Source organism: Anser cygnoides, chromosome 1 (genome assembly GCF_040182565.1).
Source record: "Anser cygnoides isolate HZ-2024a breed goose chromosome 1, Taihu_goose_T2T_genome, whole genome shotgun sequence".
Taxonomy (NCBI): Eukaryota; Metazoa; Chordata; class Aves; order Anseriformes; family Anatidae; genus Anser; species Anser cygnoides.
In genome coordinates this window covers 117,593,184-117,615,299 of record NC_089873.1, presented here as the reverse complement: position 1 = coordinate 117,615,299, position 22,116 = coordinate 117,593,184, and the positions used below count along the sequence as shown (strand labels likewise).

The 22,116-nt window shown below is 42.2% G+C and overlaps 1 protein-coding gene across 2 annotated transcripts; it reads left to right on the top strand.

The window, feature by feature from the left end:
• The first annotated feature begins 726 nt into the window (after nucleotides 1-726).
• Nucleotides 727-20,811, top strand: TMPRSS3 (transmembrane serine protease 3). Of its 2 annotated transcripts, XM_066979316.1 has the most exons (13): nucleotides 728-1,663; nucleotides 2,738-2,879; nucleotides 4,708-4,818; nucleotides 5,640-5,756; nucleotides 6,814-6,937; nucleotides 8,061-8,186; nucleotides 9,180-9,223; nucleotides 9,944-10,109; nucleotides 11,645-11,814; nucleotides 13,271-13,366; nucleotides 14,527-14,669; nucleotides 15,859-16,011; nucleotides 18,997-20,811. In XM_066979316.1, exons 1-13 carry the CDS (start codon nucleotides 1,646-1,648, stop codon nucleotides 19,015-19,017), a joined length of 1,431 nt encoding a protein of 476 aa, XP_066835417.1. In that variant the 5' UTR covers nucleotides 728-1,645; the 3' UTR covers nucleotides 19,018-20,811. The 2 variants fall into 2 exon arrangements, with proteins under 2 accessions (XP_066835413.1, XP_066835417.1); XM_066979312.1 differs by lacking the exon at nucleotides 18,997-20,811 and having other exon boundaries at nucleotides 727-1,663; nucleotides 15,859-16,841.
• Nucleotides 20,812-22,116: the final 1,305 nt, after the last annotated feature.

Sequence of the window (22,116 nt, the reverse complement as noted above, 5' to 3'; positions counted from 1 at the left end):
AAAGTATCTGCAGGCTGTTCCCGTCTGCCCTAGCATAACAAGACTAGTAGTCCAGGGGTAAACACCACAGACAGGGTGGACTTGCTGAAGGTTTTGACACAGGATCTCTCAGCCCTTCATTTTAAATTATCTTCCTGAGGCCAAGAAACCCACCTGAGCTTCTACCGCAGAGGGAGGGAGGTGAGAGGGGATGTGCTGTGGCATGTAAGAAGTTAGTTTGTAGACTGAACTCATTCCTCTTGGGCTCAACATTCATGTTCTCCAGCCTCTCCTGTACGTGGATCCCCTCATGTTCTCAGCCAAAGGCCACAAGCTGGCCAACTGTGCAAGGCCAAACCCAATGTCCCACCTAGATGCAGGGTCTGGTCCTGAGATGCAGCAGGGGGAAGCCTGTCCTTCCTGGTGGTGCCGATACCACCACAGGAACCCTCACGGAGTGGTGCTGGCCGATCCCTGGGGCTCACAGTGTGGTCAGAGCAGGTGAAATGGCCAGAGGCAGATTTCCCTGGCTTAGGCTGTCCCTGCTGAGGGTACTGCCTCTCCCCAGGGAGGATGGGAATGAAAGGGTCGCCAGAGCTTCTGGGCTCACAGAAGAAGGCCTCACACAGCCTTCTGTATACTTCCTAATTTACTTTCTTAAAAGGCTACAGGGAAACTGGCTTAAGAGATGAAGAGAAGCTTTTAATGCCATGGCCTGGATGCGAACGGTTAACAGGAAGGTGATGCAGTGCCCTGTCCTTTGGAAGTGCCAGCTTCCATCATGTACAGCAAAAGGACTGACTGGCTTCCCTCACTGCAGATAAGTCCCAGGAGGTGGCTGTTTTCATGGAAAACATTCATTTCTTCCCTGGCCTCTCAGGAGTCCTGTTTCACTTACACTACCATGGCCTTTTGCTTTGTGTCTCCTCCCCCATCTTCCCTCCACCCCCCCCTTAGTCACCTCTCTTTACTTAGTAAAATACCCCAAGCCAAATTTGGACTACTCTTGGGTATTTTGTGAATCTGAACATACATTTTCATTTTCTTAATCCTGGACTACAAGTTGATACAACACTATCAGTACAGGCACACCATTTTTAGGAATGAGTTACTGCTAGCAAAGTACTTCCAAAACATTGTACAATATTTAATTAACCCCTCTTAAAATGTGCTCTTTGCTGTGAGAGCACAAAAAAAGGGTAAAAGAAGTGAAAGAGGAGCAGCATCTGCCCAAGGACCTTGTTTGTGGATGAAAAGAAGCACCTGGTGCTTCTGCCTCCTGCCACTCAGGGCTGCGGGCAGACTCCTCAGCTGCACAATTTCTGATAAAAGATGAGCAAGCCCAAGCCGGTGTGGTTTAACTTCTGTGGTGTTTCTTTGCTTGGGAGGTTACAGAAAGGTTCGCAAATACTGCAATATTACCTTACGCTCTTTCGCTGATTAAAATGCATGCTGAATTTTTATCACCCCCTTTCCATAGCTGTGCCATCCAGGGCTACCCGATAGCCGTCCCGGGTTGGGTTTCACAGGCTGCCTCCACAATGCTGCATGTGACTGAACGGGCAGCCTGGGGGAAACCTTTCCAGAGGAGACTGGCATAGCAAGTGTGGGACTTCCTTTTGGCTTCTTTTGATAATGAAGAGAGAAAACAGTTTTGCTTTTAACCATGGCTTCTCAGGAAGAGGTAAGTGAAGCTTTGGGAGGGTGTGATGTCCTCTAAATAAGTGACGCATCTGTGTTTTGCTCTCATGTAGTGTACTTCTCAATGTTGTTCTACTTCCAGATGAACAACTTATGCAGCAATTACAAGGTTTTTAAATATTTAAAAATCATGCACAGCAAGCTGTCCTTTTCTCTGCCTTAAAGCTAATGGTTTACATGTAAAACTTAATTTATGTCCATTGAAATGTACATTGAAGTTTATCAAATGAAAGAGTAGAAACCTTATTGCAGCTGTTTGCTGAAAGGTGAAAAGACATTCCAGGTGATTAAAGATTTGTGTCACCAACAAAACGCATATACTTTGCCTAAAATGTGTCACTGTAAACATTTTCTGGGATTGACTTTGCAAGCACTTATAGTGCTTTTACAGCTTACCAACTCTGCTGTCTTTAGCAAGCCTGGACCTATTTCACACCACTGTGAGTTCAGAAACATTTTGTCACTGATAGTGTTCAGAATTGGAGCCAGAAATTAGAATTTCAAAGCTATTTACCCTAAGTTCTCATGTAGCCCATTTTAATCATTTTCCAGTGTGTAGAAGGTGATCAAAGGTTTTCTCAGGTAAAATTCAGTGGCCCCATGCATGAGGTTGCTGCCAGGTGCTGTACAGGTGTCATGTGCTTTTCCATCTTTCTCTTGTTTCTGATTGCAATTAAGGAGCACCTCACAGGGAATAGATAGAAATTTAAGGGAAAACACCTCCAGTGTAAGTTATTTAAACTAGCTACAGTGCTTACATGAACCTGAAAATAATTTAACTTCAGTGGTTTGCTGGTTAATTAATTATAAGAGCTTCTCTCATGAAGTAAATAAATTTTACGAAGTGATTTATTTTGGGCAAAAACAGCGTTCTTGAAAGTGTCTCTCTGGATTCACTTTGTATTTGCATTACATTCAAAAAAAATTAACAAAGAAAGCATGAAAAAAACTAAACGTCCCTTCTTATAATGAGAAAGTCGTCAAATTTTTTAGAGTGATTGATAGAAAAAAATTGCTTAAAAATTGTCTTTTTTTCTTTTTTCTCCTGTTGATCCAGGCACAAGAGACAAATCCCACCACTGGAAGTCTTGAAATCATCTCTGTTACAGAAGATGAACCTCCAGTTCCAGAAATTCACTTTTCCTTCAAAAGATTTTTCAGCATACAAGTGAGAGTTGACCCCAGTGCAGATGGATCTGGTAGGGACACTGCATAGCTTTTGACCTTTGTAATCTGAACAGCTAATGTAGCCTTGCAAAACTATGCTTGCACACTCACTCAGAGAAAGCAATTACTTGGCGGAAGAAACACAGCCTCACTTCCCCAGCTGTGAGGTTTGCCACCATATTAGCAGGTGATGACATCTTGCATCTCTTGTGTCTGCTTGTATGCACAAGCATTTTTCGCAGCCAGATTATTCAAACACTTCAGCCACATAGCAAATATTTGCCCACACTTTTCTGACATGATTTTCAGTGGATTATTTGAAATTTTCTCAACTTGGAAATTGAGGCCATTACAAAACCCAAATATACAATATATCGGCCTTGAAGGAATAACACGTTTGCTACTTCCCATAGGTTTCACATCAAAAATACCCAGTAACTTCAACAGAGACAGGATGAGCATCAAGGGTGAAGATGAAGCAATTTAATTTTACAGTCCATTAGCTACTACAGCTGTCTAAAATTTTTTGCATACTAGACACCAACTCCGTTGCCAAAAGCAGCTATTCAGCTGCTCCTAGGGAGGGGCTGGGCAGGCTAGGATTTACTTGTGATTCTATAAGCACTGGGAGACGCTCTTCATCCTTGACTGATTTTAAGTTTCTGCTCATCTCAGACTCAAAGCTTGAAGAATGAGTGGGTGAAGAGCTGCATGAATTAAAATTGAAGACAAGGTTCTGCCAGCTCTTTTGTGTACGCGTGTGTACAGATGAGAGAGCTGTGTGCTGTTTTCCCATAGTTTGCACTTTGAATATCAGAATACATTACACACAAGTGAACCTTTCATTATTTTCATTGGAATCTGTTCTCTTCCTGATCCACAATGCTACTAAGTTGAGGTCAATTGTGGAGGTGAACAGTGAGCAGGACCTGCTCATGAGACGTATTTGGCAATTACTACTGGTGTCTATTTTAACTTTAGCTGCATATTTTTTCCTGAAAACTCAATCTCAGCCTTGAGCCATTGCTTAGTTCTCTACTTTTCTTTATAGAAAAACCTTGGCCAGATCACCTTTTCCCACGTTTTTCAAGATATCTTATAATTTGGAGTTCCTATTTTTGCAAATTGCTATCATTTTCAATTAAGCTTGCTTCAAAGTCCAAAAGCAACTTTCTTTCTTCTTGTCTCGAATACTATTTATTAGCTAGTCCTGTCTTCTTTCCAGTATGCCTGCTTATGTTTGAATTTTTAGGCACCTTTTACTCCATTCCATGGGTGTTCCTCCAACTCTGGAAGAATGAAGCTGTGAGGTAGTATGGAGCTCTGAAGCTTGAGGTAGTACGGAGTGCTCAGAGCAGCATCTGAAAGGGGCTGTGGCTGGAGGGAGCACCATGGACCACAACTTGGTACAGGCAAGAGTCAGAAGATGTCACAGACAGGAACCATCATAACAAGGAGATTCAAACCAGTTCATCCATTGCTATTTCTGCTTAAAGACTTTATTAGTCCATTTGAGCGTTCTGAGTTCTTCAGAAAGTATATCAGTACCCTGCATACAGGTTTGATTACACAAACAAAGCAGGTCAGAATTTCATTTTTCTTCAGGGTTTCATGTTTTCAAGAGAGGTGTTTGCATATTTTAAAGCTCTCAGTGTGATGTAGCCCAAGATAACCAAAACTTAGAGCTCACGCTCTTGGTGGCATTGAGGACATGCCAATCATGCCCTGTACAGGTATGATTCAAATTCCAAAGGCAATGGGGCAGTTACTGTTCCACCTAGTTGAATGTTAGATGAATCTTCACTGCAAACTCAAGCTGTTTTAACTTCACAGAATCTGTTGTCTCTGTTTGGTTTCTAGGAGATATCGAACCACCTTCGATGTGCCATGTTTTAATCTCCCCAAAATACCTTCCATATGTCTGTGTTATATTCTTTGTAGTAATCCTAGCAGTTGCCATTGGCCTGGGTGGTGAGTACAATTAGTTATTCATTAAGTTCTCGATTAACCATTCAAATTCTTAATTTTTCATGAGCCTTCTGCTTAGAATGGAATTAAACTGCTACTGTGGCTTGCTTACTGAAGTAAAAAATCTTGTTGATGCGATGGCTTTAAATTTTATTTACATGTATGAGTAAAATAGATCTACCACTCATGAGAGGATTGGTGTAATATTTAGGAAATAAGGGAACCTGCAGCCGTAAGAAATCTTTCTTCAGTCAGATTTACTGATTCATCTTGGGTGGTGACCTAAGAACTGAGAAACCAATTTAATGTAATGTGCATAGTTTTGTCCTGTAAATGACTTCTTTAAGTTGGGTTTCAAAGAACTACTGAACTTTACCCTACAACAAACAACCTCAATGAAGGAAAGAGAACAGGATGAGCTCAGTTGTGGCTGGAAAGAGTGACCTGCCCAGGGGCTGGTGCCAAATCTGTAGGGGGTAGAGCGGTGCCTCCGTGTCTGCAGCTGGGATGAGCGAGGGTCTTCTTGCTTTGCTGGTGAGGAGCCAAGGCACACAGAAACTTACCCTGGAGTGGAATGTATACTGGGTTAAGGGAGTTGTGAAGAAGCCAGCATAGACAGCAAGGCCAATTCATCCAGCATTTCATCACTAATGGATGAGTTTAGCAGCACCGTCAATGTCCAGGTTGTATTTCAGAAGTTCCTAGAGTACAGGAGCTGTCTTTTCCTCATCAAGACAGAAATATGGACAGATAATGAAAACCAGAAGTGCTGAATTAATATCTAAGTGTGTTTTCATCACCTTGTTTTCTTTCATTCTTGCTAGTCCAATACAACTGCATTGGAAAGTTTCGCTGCCGGTCATCCTTTAAGTGTATCCAGAAGTCAGCCAGGTGCAATGGTGTCTTCAACTGTAAAGAAGGAGAGGATGAGTATGGATGTGGTAATTCAGATTTGGTTATAAATCCCTCCTACCTCCTCCTGTAGCATTTAGCATATTATTAAGAGATATGTGTTGTAAAGAATTTCAGTGAGACAGAGGAAGATAGAGACTGATGGATTATCTAGATCAGGACTTAAGAGGAATGATCTCTCTGGGGTATTGATTTACAGCTTATGAGAAATCAGACTGCTCTTAGGATAAATGTGATGATTGCTGAACACTGCTACTGCCATATTGAGCATGCTTCTCAGTTAAAAGTCTAGATGTTTTTTGACTTCCAGCACTTCCTCTGTTTGCAAGGCACACCATCAGTGCATTACAGTGTGTATATATACAGCACTCTGCATTCGCTGTTACACAATTGTGCTGTGCCAGTTCTGAAGGCTGCAAAAGCCTGTTGTTATCCTATGGGATGTGGGAACTGTTTTTTTTCAGTGCTGAGTACTGTGCAATTTGCTGTTGCATGGGTGAATGTATTCTCCCACACCTGAGTTTTTCTTTGTAATGGTTTGTGGCATCGCAGGGCATTTAAAATGGTCCCTCCTTGTCCTGCACTGCAGAAGGTGACTGTGATGTTTTCAACAGCTGGAGGGAAAGGATCCCAATGTTTGGGAGTAGCAGAACTGACTTTTAGATCAATGTATTTGTAACTGTGAGTCCCGCACCTGTTGCTGAGGAGGCAGAATGGCTTGCAGTGGTGTTATCTCCCCATGATGGCTCAGTTCCTGCCACTGGGCTGGCACAAAGAGCCACCTGAAGGATCCGTGCTGGCACTGGAGTACAGGCATTCCCTGTGAGCTGAGCTCCCAGCCTGTGCACCTCTGCTCTCCCCAGCCGCTACCTGCCCATCAGCCCAGATATGCCAGCCCCATTGCATTAGTGGGAAGGGCGCAGAAACCTCCGTGGGAGCCTAGGGGCTGTTGTTGTTGTTTTTTTAAAAAAAAGCATAGAAAAATTCCATCAAAGGATCCAAGTGATGAAAAAGACAAGTAGTAAAAACTGCATGAACCAAGAAATGTGGATGCCACATAGGGTTTTCTTCCTCTGATTCTCAAAGTCAGGCTGAGTGGCAAGAGAGCAGTGCTACAGGTGTTCACCTCTGGATCCTGGCGAACAGTCTGCTCAGATGACTGGAAAGCAGAGTATGGAAATACTACCTGCAAACACCTGGGTTTCTCAAGGTACGAATGTAAAACAGAAGAAACTTTACCTGGCATTCTGAACAAACTCTGAGGTTCGCAATCTTTCTAATGAAACCTTGTGTTGGCATGGGCTTTAAAAGAAAAAAAAAATGACTTAACAATCCACTCTTGTGAATAGTTGAGTATTCAACAACATCGTTGAGGAGGCTGGGTTAGTTGGTTATAGTTGAGGAAGTCTGGGTTGATGTGGAAATAGTCCTGAATATTTGTGCACCAAAAATGACATTTACTCCTCATTTACTCCCATAAATCCTGGATGATGGCTACCTGCAATGCTTTGGTTAAATCTTCCCTGTGGGTTGCAGGTACCTGAATCCTACCTGTCTCTCAAGTAACTACAACCTGTTGGTAAAGCACTAAACAATGTATGAGCATTTTCCATTTCTTTCATTTTCTTGGCAGGAAAATTGCATTTACAATTGGTGTCATTAAATCTGCTAGGAAATGCTTTGTACTTCCCTTAGTGAGGCCCAAGCTAGGTCCACCTCGCACTAGGGAAGAACCTGATGAGGCAGTTATCACAGGATCACTGAATAGTTTTTAATGGACTGACCTGATTCCTGGAAAAAAGCACCATTTCTTTCAAAAAATTTCACACAACTGAGAAAGAGTTTGGAGTTGCGAGTTGCATTATGGTAGCATCATTTTGATTTCTGCATATTAGATTTGCAATATAAAGCTTCTTTGAGTAAGTTCTTGTTGCCTTTCTGATAAGGTACATCTCAGTTGCTCAGTGCAACAGACAAGGAAAAGCATCCTTCCTCCTGCAAAATATAACTCTAGGAAAAGGAGACAATATACAGTGTTTCCGGAAATGTGCCAACCAGTTACAACAAGAATTCTATCACAATATTAGTATTAAAATTTACCCTCTCTACCAGTTAAATGCTTCTCAGTATGTGTGACTTCCGCACCTGATTACGTCAATAGTACACACACGTTACAAAAAGAGCTTCTTGGAGAGGGTAGGATTGCTTTACCAAGTGTCAGAATCCGGTCACTGTGGTTGCTGAGCTGGATTTTCACTAGAAGAAGTGTTGAATTATTCAGATGGATTACTGAAAGTCTGTCTGACGAAGCTGTGTTTATGGTTTATTTGCAGTTATGTGAGTTCAGGTTACCTGCCGGTGGCTGCAGTTGAAAAACAGTTTCAAAGACATTTTGTGTCCCTCAACCACTGGTTATCAGCTGATCAAGTGACATCCCTGCACAACGCAACAAACCTGAGGTATGCTTCAGCTTCTTGGTTGAATGGCAGAAAACCAGGTTGTTCCTGTAGTGACAGGAAGAGAGTAATTAATAGAAGGAGAACTCTTAATTGTTTGAGATTGCTGCCTATTTTTTCAGGCATGTAGTACTTCATGAATTAAACTTCAACAGGGGAGGGTCAGGCTGGGTGTTAGGGAAAGGTTCTGCACCCAGAGGGTGGTCGGGCACTGGGACAGGATCCCCAGGGCAGTGGTCACAGCATTGAGCCTGATGGAGTTCAAGAAATGTTTGGACAATGCTCTCAGACATAGGATCTGATTTTTGGGTGGTCCTGTGTGGAGCCAGGAGTTGGACTTGACGATCCTTGTGGGTCCCTTCCAACTTGGGATATTCTGTGATGCTGTGATTCTGTGATTTGTGATGTCAGGCATCATAGACCACGGTTCAGTAGCAGTTTAGTTGAAATACTAATTAAAAACCTGATCCAAGGCCCATTACAATCAAACAAAGGCTTTATAATGAGCAATTTGAAAAGTCTATTTGTCCCATGATTCCTTTACAACAAATGGATAGACACCAGGCACTTATCTTTCTCTACTGTAGAGCAGTTTCTTTCAGTTTACAGATCCCTAGATACTTCTCAGTGGGCATATGAACCCTTTATGGTGCATTTCTTTATCTTGACAGCTGCTTGCTTTTCTTAGTTACTTTTCTCTGAGAAGCAAGCTATGGATCCACGGAGACTACAGATCACATTCTGAAAACCACTGATGAGCCTCCCCTCACAGAAGGGTGAACCACTCTTCAGCAGGATGAAGTATGGTCTGCAGACTCACAGTGGTGTCTAAGCTCCTACCTTACTCCAGCTAAATGTCTTAAGTAGATTGGATGAGTATATGACTCTGTGTCTCTCTTAAGATATGGGTTATATATATTTAAGTGCACATAACTGTATAGGGAAAAAATGGTATTCTTAAATTGGAACTAATACTGTACTGTCTCTTCATCTTAGAGAGGAATGCACTTCTGGCAATGTAATCATCTTAAAATGTTTGGGTAAGCATCAGCAAAAGTGAAAATAAGAAAAAAATCTGTCCTTCATCTGTTGCAGGGCAAGAGTTGGGAAGAATTGTATACTCAGGGGCATACCATCAGTTTTTCACACACAAGAAAAATTGCATTTCTTATATAAAGTTTCAAAGAATTTCAGGAAGCCGGAATAAGCTGGGAGGGCAGATTTGGCGTATTGGGCAGCAGGAGCATTTTGGTGAGAATCAGAATAGGAGGCAAACATTTAAGGATTGTGAGTTCGGTAAGTGGGCTGATACCACAATTCCAACTCTTTTTCAACCCCCCCTGCCCCAGATTGCGATACGAAAAGTCAAAAAACAGCAGCAAAAAACTCAGCAAGGGAGAGGAGAGGCTTCAGCCTGCTTATGTGGGCTCCTGGGCACCTATACATTTCGTGGGCAGAGCAGTGGGCTTCACAGCTCAGCAGAGCACTGTGTCTGCAGGGGAGAAGATGTGAACTCCACAGTCCCATATCAGCTGCCAGGCACAATGCTGCAGGAACAGGAGGGTGGAGATGAGATCTCTGGGGCAGCCCCAGACCAAGACGTGGGCCATAGGGTAGGGGATGGGGATGGAGATGGGCCTGAGGATGGTCCTGCTGCAGAGACAACCTGGCCTTGGGAAAGCTGGGAGGAGAAGGGCTCAAGGTGACAAAAAAAAACGTGTCTGTTTCCCCCATGGACCATAACCTTTGCTTTCTGGCAGCATGTGGGACGCGGGCCAGCTACGGGTCGCGGATCGTGGGGGGAAATGCGTCCTCCCCCCGCCAGTGGCCCTGGCAGGTCAGCCTGCAGTTTCACGGGCACCACCTCTGCGGAGGGTCCGTCATCACCCCACGCTGGATCATCACGGCTGCCCACTGCGTCTACGAGTAAGTCCCTGAATCGTGGTGTCCCACTGATCGACCCTGCTTGCAGTACATCGTTGGGGACACTACAGAAAAGGAATCAAGCACTGTGCTTTATCTTCGTAAAAAAACCTGCAGGAGAGATTGGGTTATCCTTATTACACAGGCTTACTCCAGAGGATTTAAACCATCTCTCCTTCTTCTTGCACCAATGCAAATCCTCATGAAAAAGAGTTGCACCAAAAAGTGATCCGAATGAAAGGGCCCGGTTTTCAAATATCCTGGGCACTCCCAGATGCCTGAGAAATCAGCTTAAAAAAAAAAAAAAAGCATATAAATGTCAGATTTTAGGAATCTAGATCAGCAACTCTATATTGCATGTGAATTAATAGGTCAGGAGAAATTTGTACTTGCCTGCTCTGGTACTCAGAAGATCCAAAATAAATCACAAGACTCTGCTCAATTTGACAGGATCAATCAGCTGTAGTTAAGAGTTACAGTGTGCTTAGTGCCCTTTACCACGTATTCTTTGAAAGACTACTTTGAAGGAGTCTTTGAGGTGTAAATAGATGCTAAACAATTGTTTAGACCATTTTTTGTGTAGTAATACACATGGTCTTCTCTTATTTATATAATGAGGGCTATTGTCTGGTTTTGCAGTCTTGTTTGCTGCCTGTGATGCAAGTGAGCTCTTCTTGCTCCAACAAGCCCCAGAGTACTGTCACCAAAGCCATTTAGGCAACTAAAATGAGATTCATCTTACCAGTTCTAGGTGCCCTCAACATGGATGCCTGCTTCTAAGCAAGACCTCTGGGATGCTTTTATATCCAATAGAGAGTGGATACAGGACAGACAGATCCCACTCCTAGATTCTATTTAGAGCCCTGTGCTGCCATAAAAATAATTACTTAGGTGTTAAGCATTTTAGGACTTTTGTCCCTTAGCTTTATCCCCCACAACCCAGTTGGCTGTGATGTGTTCAAAGGCTGATGGAGATGGGAGCTGGCAACACAGCCCATGTTCCTGGGGCCTTTTCCTGGCACCACCGCTCACCTGTGGCTAGCCTGGTGGGGTGAAGCCAAGAGGAGGGGAGCTATTCACGTGCTGGCAGATGAACGACGTGGCTGCTCGTGGGCTGGGGACAGAGGCACCTTCCAGAAGGAAAGGCTCTGCCTTGAAAACACCTTGCCATGAGTGCCAACTCAGTTCGCCTAATGTCTGAGCACAGGCATGCCAGGCAGTACCATCAGCAGCTGTGGGGTCACAAAGAAAGACAGACAGTTTCTTCAAGGTATACCAACGCAAAGCTCTCATGTATTTGTAAGAAGTTGCATAGACAACATGTCAGTAAGCCAGTGTGTTGCTAATATTAGTCACCTTTTCTGTGCTTTTGAAATTAGATGTAAAACGTAGCCAATATTAGTAGATCAGTAAGCCAGTGCAGCAGGCTGTAGTTATTTGCCTGCAGAGATTGATGTGGTTTGTAAGCTCAGGAGACACGCAGAAAAAATGAGAGTTTTCTTGAAGGTTTCTCACCCTCTCTTACCTCTTTGTTTCAGCCTGTACTTGCCGAGCTCATGGAGCGTGCAAGTTGGTTTTGTGACTCAGCAAGACACCCAGGTTCACCCATATTCAGTGGAAAAAATTATCTACCATCGAAATTATAAACCCAAGACAATGGGAAATGATATAGCACTGATGAAACTGGCAGCTCCGCTTGCTCTCAATGGTAACTCTTTCTGCGAGCTTCCACTTGGCTTTCTCACCTCTCTAGCTAGGATTGGGCAGGGTCTTTCCTAGCAGAGAAAAAGAAGTTCCTTAGGTCTGACCCAGGCCAGTCGGGTGCATCCTCTAAAAGCAATGAGAGAAGAGCAGCACAGATGCACTGAGACTGCTGCTGTGATGGCAAGGCAGGGATCCCTGTTGAAACAACACGGCATGTCCCCAGTGCTCCCATGTCCCCAGCCATGGGGCAAGTCTCATCTGCCCCAGCACATGCTGCACATGGCAGCAAAAAGCCCTCTCTGACCCCAGCTTCAGGAACTCCTCTGTACTCCATATCCAGGCACACAGAAGGAGAATATGCTCTCAAGTGCTGCAAAACATTTCCAATCCATTCTGGTATTGGCTTGCTGAAGGCATTTAATAAAAGGCAAACATTAACTTTAGTCTTTCTAAATTATTTTGCCTATCTAAAATAAATGCCCCACCTCATTTTTCTTGGACGTCACAGAGATTTTTATGTCTTTGCTGTCCCTATTTCTGTGAGCACAGGAAGGTCCAGCAGTACCCAGAGCTGAAAATCAAACTTAAATTTCAAAGAGAATCCAAGACAATTGATATATAATGATGTATTTAAATTAAAACCACGCAGCAGAATGCCACCTACAGCTGACACAGCTAGTGAATGGAAATAATAAATAATAATATTGTATGAATGTAAATGATCACCTACCAAGACCTCCTAATCACCGTGAGCTCTCTCTGCAAAGGGGAGGCTGGCTCTCTCTGACACATCTAGATTGTCCATTCCTTAATCAATACTCCTGAAATCTTTCTAACACCCAGTTTAAATGAAAATTCAGCTTGGATTTGTTCTGTTTCAAATCTCAGCTACTGCTGTTTAATTTTGCTCAGGGTCAAGTTTGAGAGGCTGCCAAGAACAGAAAAGGCACTGCACCTGAGCTGGGGGCCAGGGGCAGCCAGGGGAGACTTGGAGGCTCCACCCTGGGGGCTTGGTGCTTGCAGCTGGGACCATTGCATGCTGTAGAACTGAACTGCTAGGAATTACCCACTATAATGTCATATCTTCCTGCCCTTTGGTGCCATACCACCACAGCGGGACCTTTCACTGCCATAGCAGCATGCCACGGGGGCTCCGTTGTGCCTGTCAACTGAGTACAAGGTGTATTTCTTGTTTGCTCATTCATCATTTTACTGACATCCAAACACCTTCTTCATTACTTCCTACTTGAAACAAATTAGGCCTGGTATAGGTATTGTTTCAAACCTTGGCTGCAAGGCAAAAGACTTACAGGACTGCCAAGCTATTTTATGTGGAGACTGGATGGTTTTCATAGCAAGTTCATGGCAAGACAAACCCTGGAAGTTTTACTCAGTCATATAACTTTTACTAAATTTTAAAAGCTGTTCTCTCTTCTCTCTCTCTCTCTCTCTTTAAATAGGTCACATAGAGCCAATTTGTCTGCCTAATTTTGGTGAACAGTTCCCAGAAGGGAAAATGTGTTGGGTATCAGGATGGGGAGCAACTGTTGAAGGAGGTATTTTAAATGTCTGCTGTTAATTTCAGTACATTAAAACATCTCACATAAAGTAAATACAGGATTTGGTCGGAGCCTTGTTCAACATTCAATTTTGTGGAATATCAGGGGGGGAAAAGATGACATTCCTAAATTTTATGGTCACCCTAGAATGGGAATTCTTTCTTTTGCATGGGGGCAGATGAGGTAAAAGTGCTGTACAAACCCTTATTGCAAGGAAAGGATTGGCACACCCTATGAAAAGGATGAAAACCACAAATAGACAGCAGCACCATCCAGAGTGTGAGGTCCTGAGACCTCAATCAAACCAGCTGTGTTGTTTATAACTTCAAGCATTGAAAGCAGAGCATGAATGCAAGAATCAAACATTCATTTTTTTCCAGTAAAAGTATGTATGTATTTTCTGGCAGGTTGGATGATAAAGAAATTGGATTTGTGAATAATGTTACAACAAAAAGGGATTTTTTTTATTTTTAGCATGACTCATGGGTCATGTTAGTCAATAATAAATATTGAATCACTTTCAGTTGAAAGTGCTTGAATGCTCAGGTCATTATTTTCTATTAATTCTTCATTTGTCTCATTTAAAATGTTCCCGTTGTTCAGAGAACAAGAACAATATTACCTGACCTACAGATAATAGCAAAAGGTGAGAGAAAACAGAAAGCAAGGTTTACAACATTAAAAAAAAGTTCTAAATTGGAAGAAGAGAGCGTGCAAGTACTCCTATTTGTGGGAATGATTCATTCAGACTCTCGTGAATACTTATAAAATAAATCAGATATTTGCAGATGTTTTGTTGACACATGGGTTCTAAATTCAAAACAAATTTATGCACTAGTATTAGAAGAGAGTGCCCAACTAGCTTTTAAGATCACTATTGCCATTGCTTATCTAGTTTGAAGTAGAAACATATGGCTTGCAGCTTTTTATTACATACTGTGATAATTCCCAGCTCTATGCAGTCATTAGTTACTGGAATTTGCAAGTGAAGAAACATCTGGTTGCCTTACTTGTATGTTGCAATTTTAACTATATTTCTTTCATCCTTGATTGCCAGCTCTTCATATACTAAAACATCCTCTGTGTATAATTAGAGATTACTTTCAAAGATAGAGTTTTCGTTTGTTTGTTTTTGGTTTTGTTCTGTTTTTGAACAGGTGATACATCCGACACAATGAATTATGCAGGTGTTCCCTTGATTTCTAACGCAATTTGCAATCACAGGGATGTCTACGGTGGGATCATAACTCCTTCAATGCTTTGTGCCGGTTTCCTAAAGGGAGGGGTAGATACCTGCCAGGTATGAATTTTTCCAAACTGCAAGTGTGCTCATTAACAGCGGCGATGGAAAAACATGGGTGATAAGCTATCAGAAGGCACTCCCAGGCTTTTCTTGGGCAAACATTTGTTCTTGTGCCATTTACTCCATTCACCATGAATATATAGCACTGACTGTGCACACATTCATATGCTACAATTCCCTTCTTATATTTCTTCTGTGGACCATATCGGCTACTTCTGAAGCCAAATTTACTTAAGATATTTTTTAATTTCTCATATGTGCTACAGTGTGGTACCATCCTTTCTTTGCCCTGGCTATGGCCTCTGCACTGCACTGAATTGCACTGCGAACATCTCTGGAGGCCTGCAAGGTGCAGAAACCCTGTGGTGAAAAGCAGCCAAAACATTTATCAGAAGAGAAGCAAAGCATGCAACTTTAGAAAAAGTAGAGACAGGAAAAAGAAGAAAGGGTTTGAGTAACTCAGACTCTTGTCAATAACTCATCCCTACACACAGTAATGCAGGCTCACCAAGCAAATTGTGGATGAAGGGCAAGGTCTGTGGGGCACTTCATGATTCCAGCGTTACCTAGTCGCAATTACATGAGGAACGAGATGAAACCAAGGCATGAGGTGCACTGATTGTCATCAAAATGCCTGTTTGCACAACTTCCCCAGCAAGGTACCCAACACCAGAACATTGTAGCGGCCAGCAGAGCTGCCCAAAGACAACATGCTCAGTGTATGGTCCTACTCTTTGGCTCTTTCTGAATTCTCTTTTTAATTTCTGTTGTTGTGGTGGCTCTGATGGTCGTAGGGCCTGAACAAAATAAATTGAGAGTTTTCTGTAGTTACTTAGATGGTTTTTGAGAGCAGCAGCTGTGACACCATGGCACGGAGACTGCAGATTAGCAATGCCCTGCCTGCAGGACAGACACATCCCCCAGCACCTTGATGTTGTTTAACAGCAGGCTTGGATGTTGTTTCTGTTGTACTGTATCCTAGCTGGGGAAAGAAAAATAGGATCTAACAGGCATCTCTAAGAGGTCGCCAATTTCTGCTGTAACATATGCTTATCCCAGGACCCAGAGCAGAATGGAAATAGGAAACTTTGAGTTACTGGACTATGCCTCTCCCCTCACCCTGCCAAACAGATATTCCCATCATTTTCTGGGGCACTGACACTTGTTTTAATTCTTTGTCCTCCAGGGAGATAGTGGGGGCCCTTTAGCGTGCGAAGATATGAGCATCTGGAAGTTGGTGGGGACCACCAGCTTTGGAGTGGGCTGTGCAGAAGAGAACAAGCCAGGCGTCTACAGCCGAACCACCTCCTTCCTGGACTGGATACACGAGCAGATGGAGGTGTGGTTTTGCCCTGTCTCCATCTCTAGCTGTAGCTTTGCTCCACGTGTGCCATGCAGGATTCAGCTCCTATTTGTCACAGCTGACTGGTGTTGTAGGGCCATGTGTGATCTGAGAGCACGTTTGTCCTGTGGAAGCTGAGTGGGGAGAAATAAATGGGGAAGTGGGGAAGGTGTTGGCTGGAAGGAGAGAAGAGCAGAGGCAAGGAAGTGGGGGGACAGTACAACCACCTTCACCTGCCCCAGGTGATTTGTACCTTACAGGTATGCACCTATGCACAGGCTCTTAAATTTCATTCTTCTACCATCAAGACGAAACCACCCTAAGCACAAATCAAAGTGTACGTCCCATCCTGCTCCACCCTGGTCCTTACAGACAGAGGATCCAACACTCCTATTCCAGCACCCAATTTGCTGGAATGAATGAATGAATGAATGAATGAATGAATGAATGCATGCATGCATGCATGAATGAATGAATGAATGAATGAATGAACAGCAGTGGGGCTATGCCAGCAGCAGCAGCACAGCCCCCAGCCCCACCTGTGCTGCCATGCTGCCACATGCTGGAATCACTCCTGCCCTCATCTGACGTATGAAATAGGTTAGATTTCCTCCTCAAACTGAGGTGCCAATGTCAAGCACTCACAGACAAGGAAATTCCCACTGTGAGATTACATGCGCAGCTTTAGCTCAGTCCTCTGTCTGTATACTGTATGACACACACCATTTTCACAGCCTATGTTACATACAAAGGTTTATGCTATCGCATGCCCATCTGCCACACAACAAAGCTAGAGAAGACAGGATAACATGCCCAAAGCTTTAAGAGCTCTGGTATTCTTTCTTTATTTCTTTTTTATTTCTCATGTCTGTCCTGTCCCCTGACCCATGTTCCCCCACATATCTTTGGCATTGTGTTCCCCTACATCCAAACATAGTTTCTAGAAATGGCTGATATTTTGCACATGCAAGAGAAATGCAAACATTTCATATGAAGATGTCACAACTAATGAAATAATCAAGGGGAAAAAATATTTAGCTAATTTTTTTTAGCTAGAAATTCACATTATAATTTTTCACAGGGACATCCTTCAGATTAAACATATATTTATCCCCCTAAAAAGGACTTTCAGTTGCACCACAGAAGCACAGACACTTACTAATACAATGAAAAAAAAAACACACAAAAGAATGTAAAGGTAATATACCTTTGAAAACAGGACCAAGTGAATGGCAGTCCTGATCTGCTCTTAACTGCTATTGCTCACTGTGGATTGGGATTCATTTGATCTCTTCAGAAGTTCCTCTCCTTTCTTCACTCTAAATTAGCTCTTGTAGTTAAGACTGAGCAAAGAGGTTAGGAAAGTGATCCATTCTGATCTAAGAGATGCAAAACTGCAAGACAAGGAATTTGGCCATCAGCTTGCCCTTAAATGGTTTCTTTCTGGAAATTGGCTTTATAACTACTCATCTTTCAAAGCCAGTCATCTAATGCAGAGCTTGATCAAAGTTGAGCTATTTGTGTTTTCTGATCTTCTGTTCCCTGGTTTAAAACCTGAGTAAAGCATTTCTGTCTCAGAAATTTTCAGGAGCATGCAAATATTTTGCTAATGGCTCTCCCCCTTAAGTGCAAAGGGAAGTTCTTTACTGCTTTCCTCTAGGTGGTGAAAATTACTTGGTGTCATTTAACAAGATGTTTCTCCAATATTATGAGCAGAATTTCTCTTGTCTCCATTCTGAGAATATCAATCACTAGGGAAGGAAGCAAAAAGTTTATAGTGCTAATTGGAGTACCAGTGACCTACATACATGACTGTCTGAGATATACTGAGAAAGGTTCCCACCTCAGATGAAAAACAGAAAAAAGAGAGAGAAAGATAGAAAGAAAGGAAGAAAGAGAGAAAGAAAGAGAGAAAAGAGAGAGAAAGAGAGAAAAGAAAGAAAGAAAGAAAGAAAGAAAGAAAGAAAGAAAGAAAGAAAGAAAGAAAGAAAGAAAGAAAAAGAAAGAAAAAGAAAGAAAGAAAGAAAGAAAGAAAGAAAGAAAGAAAGAAAGAAAGAAAGAAAGAAAGAAAGAAAGAAAGAAAGAAAGAAAGAAAGAAAAAGAAAGAAAGAAAAAGAAAGAAGGAAAGAAGGAAAGAAGGAAGGAAGGAAGGAAGGAAGGAAGGAAGGAAGGAAGGAAGGAAGGAAGGAAGGAAGGAAGGAAGGAAGGAAGGAAGGAAGGAAAGAAAGAAAGAAAGAAAGAAAAAGAAAGAAAGAAAGAAAGAAAGAAAAAGAAAGAAGAAAGAAGGAAAGAAGGAAAGAAGGAAGGAAAGGAAGGAAGGAAGGAAGGAAGGAAGGAAGGAAGGAAGGAAGGAAGGAAAGAAAGAAAGAAAGAAAGAAAAAGAAAGAAAGAAAAAGAAAGAAAGAAAGAAAGAAAAAAAGAAAAAGAAAGAAGGAAGGAAGGAAGGAAGGAAGGAAGGAAGGAAGGAAGGAAGGAAGGAAGGAAGGAAGGAAGGAAGGAAGGAAGGAAGGAAGGAAGGAAGGAAGGAAGGAAGGAAGGAAGAGTAATGGAACAACTAAGAGGAAACAAAATAAACCCCTTCAAAGCTTTCTTAGCTCCCTGTATGCACTTGTCCCACATGCAGTGTCTGGCACTGTTACTAATATATTCCTCCTTCCCCCATAACCATATCTCTTCACAAATCTTCTGTTCCTGTCTCAGCCCACGTGATGCTGACAATGAGTGAACCCAAGTGGTGACAGAAGCTGATGGCATTCGCTCAGGTTCACAATGCATGTGATGGGAATTAGACCATGTCTATTCTGAGGAGCTGGTGTATTTTTGTGAGGAACAAGCATTGCCATTCCTATGGCAGAACTGGCTCCAGTAGCCCCCTGGTGCCTTTGGTGACTGTAGTACAGTAAAAAATGTCATTTCCTTCCAGGGTTCAACAGGTAGCAACATGAACGTTTGAATAGATGCATAATTGGTTTTGTTTTCTAGAGAGAAGAGCTGCAGACCTGAAGGGAGTGGCGACTTGCTGGGCTTCTGAACACCCACGTCAAGATGCAGCCCCACAGAAGGACCTACTGCACTCTTCTGGATGTCTGTTCTGAGCTTTCTACCTTCATGGACTACTTTTTACCATTTCTTTTTGGTACTGGTAACTGTACTTAATGAAAACCGTTGCACATCCGTCTTCTTTTGGATGGAAGAGGCAGTTTCATTCTGCATGATGGACACAAGCATTTACTGTCATCTACTAATTTCACACAGAAGTGCTAAGACTGATAACCCAGAATGCTGCAATAAAGTTTTGCAAGCACCAAGGGCAAAAGACTACAGGAACTTCAGATCAGGTTGCTTGTTACTATTTTGGTACTTCCCTTCCAAGAACCAGACTACAAAAAGATTTTTTTTTTCCTGAAAGTATTCATGTATAAGGCCCATGCTGTGTTGCACAGGTACCAGCAGTTATTTTTTATAGACATAAAGCACACAGGAAGTAAGCAGTTGGCAATTTTGGCACACATTGGGCAAGTACACTCAACTTTTGTTAGGAAAAAAAAAGAATTCACTGGATTCTAGTCTTTTATCATGTGAGCAAAATCCCTAAAAATTGAATTCTTGGATGTTTTGTTGCTGTAAATGGCTCTGAAATGAGCAACATACAGATGATAACTTTACTGAAAAATTCTGAGATTACTGAATAGTCTTAAAGAGAAGAGGGACTTCTTTACTGCTTTTTGACAGGCTATAATGCCAAAGTCATTGCTCTACGTATGGTGTACCACACAGTACAATATCCATTGAATGCTCCCAAGCTCACGTCATGGAGTACGGCTCACTAAGGCACTCATACTCAGCTGCCTTCCCTGTTTTCTCTCCCTTTTTCTGCAGACATAGATACATAGATCCCACACCCTTTGTACCCACTAGTGACATCAGTGGTGCCGGTGAACTGATGGCAGCAATGCAAGCATTTAATCTGGGGACAAAATATCTGAAGTGCTGCTGTGGTTTCCTGCTTTACAAGCCATTTTAATGCAACAGCGTCTTGTTGTTAGTTTGAAAAATGCCCGATCGTTTTGCACTTGCTCTCTTTAAAAAACCTGGGATGCAAGTTATCAATGTAGAATTGAGTGCAAGGGGCTAGGTAGGCTTAATAACAGACAATGTTGTCAGAGCTTTTCAATACCAGCCAAAACTGATCTTATCATCTGATCAAATGCTTATGATATGCTTGAAATGTGGTTTTGGAGGCAGTTCTGTTTGCCTTTAACTCCGTATCTGTATCACAAAAGTCATCCATCACCGCTGCAAGAAAGCACTGGTGAAATCAGAACTGCATTCTGACTGCAGAGTGGGGTGAAAACTGAGAGAGGACAACAAACCATCATGAATGGGCAACCTCTCTGTTGTTCTGTGGATGCTCACTTCAGTCTCACAGGTCACTGCACTGACATCTTTCACCATCACAAAAGGAACTTCAGTGCAATGTGAATAACACTTCCAGAAACAGCATATTAGAAAGAAGAGGGAAGCATCACTGTAAATCCGACACAAAAGTTGGAAAAAAATGGAAAATTTCAACTTGACAGAACTGTGACAGCATTAAAACGAAGTATGTTGAACCCTTGTGTAGCTAACAGCTTTTTTTTTTTTTTTTTGAAGTGTTTTAATGTTCCCTGTTTGTAGACATAACACTTTCACAGCCCCAGTATGGCTCATGTTTTGGTATTATCAGCAGTCGGAGATGAGGTCATGAGATGATGGCAAGTCGCCACTCCCTTCAGGTCTGCAGCTCTCAGATCACCGAGTAGTTATATTTCTGAAAATGTCCCTGAAAATTCCTTTTGAACTCCTACTTCCATAAAAAGACTGCACAGTAAGTATACATTGTGAGCCACCTTTATATTAAAGAGAAGCCCAATGTAAAACACAGAAAGCTAGAGTCTTCTAGACAAGAAGCCACATTATTCCCTAAGTCAATAACCATTATTGATGGGTAGACCTAGCCCGGGCTCTCAGAGCTGCAAATCTCTCTTCGGATTTGTTATGCCCCTTGCTGTGGCATCTTAGGTAGAGGCAGAACCTTTGTCTCACTGTATAAAGCTGGATTTTCCTCCCCCTGCTTATGCTTTTAACAAGCATGCCAGAGGTTTAAAAATGAATTTAACTACAATACAAGCATTTTCTTTGCACTAAGCCAGGTGAAGATATGTGGGGTCTTAGGACATTTACTCTGGGAAGGGTTTTGTGCAGAGATGGCCATTGCCATCTCTCTTTGATTCAAAGAGAGGTAGGATCAATGAGGGAGTCTCTACAGGTAGTCAGTGTTACAGCTGGAATGAACTGGTAGACAGTAAAGGAATTTCAAAGAGGTGAGACGAGGGCAGGTGACCATGCCTGTCCTTTTCCTTGGATTTTCTTCTTCCTCTTCAATGAAAATAATTAGCTACACTGCATGTGTATGCACAGAGGCCTGCCAAACTAGATAGGGGTGAAGGCAGCTCTCATTTAACTCATTCTGATTAGGAGTTTCATGGTGAACACCTTGGAAATATTTAAGATCTTTCTACTAGAGGACTGTATATCTGCTACATTATTAAAGAGGATGATGAAACAGCTTCTAGCTTGTGAACTCACATCACTGGTTAAAATAGATGCACTGGGAAAGGATTACATTACAGTCATAGTATCCCTTAGAAATACAACCTGTTTGTTGCATCACCTGTGGAGCAAACTTGCATCAGCAACAAGCATTAGACTCTCAGAAAATTCATCCGGTGTATAACTTTCAAGAAATGTCCAGCACATGAAAAATATTCTTTTTCCATCCATCACCTGCTCTTGTCATCATGAGAATTGTCTGGAAGTTGAGATAAAGCTGATAAGATTTGATGAATTTTTATTCAATACACACTTTTTCCCCAGATGCTCTGATAACATACAAATAAAATCTCTTTTGTCCAGTTTGGAATTCTTTTTTTTTTTATTATTATGATTTTTTATTTTTTTATTTTTCACTTGAGATGCCTAAATAAAAAGGCAATTTTGGTAACTGTACAGAGATTAATTAGGAACCAATGTATGAAAATCTTGGGGTTTGAGAAAACAAAA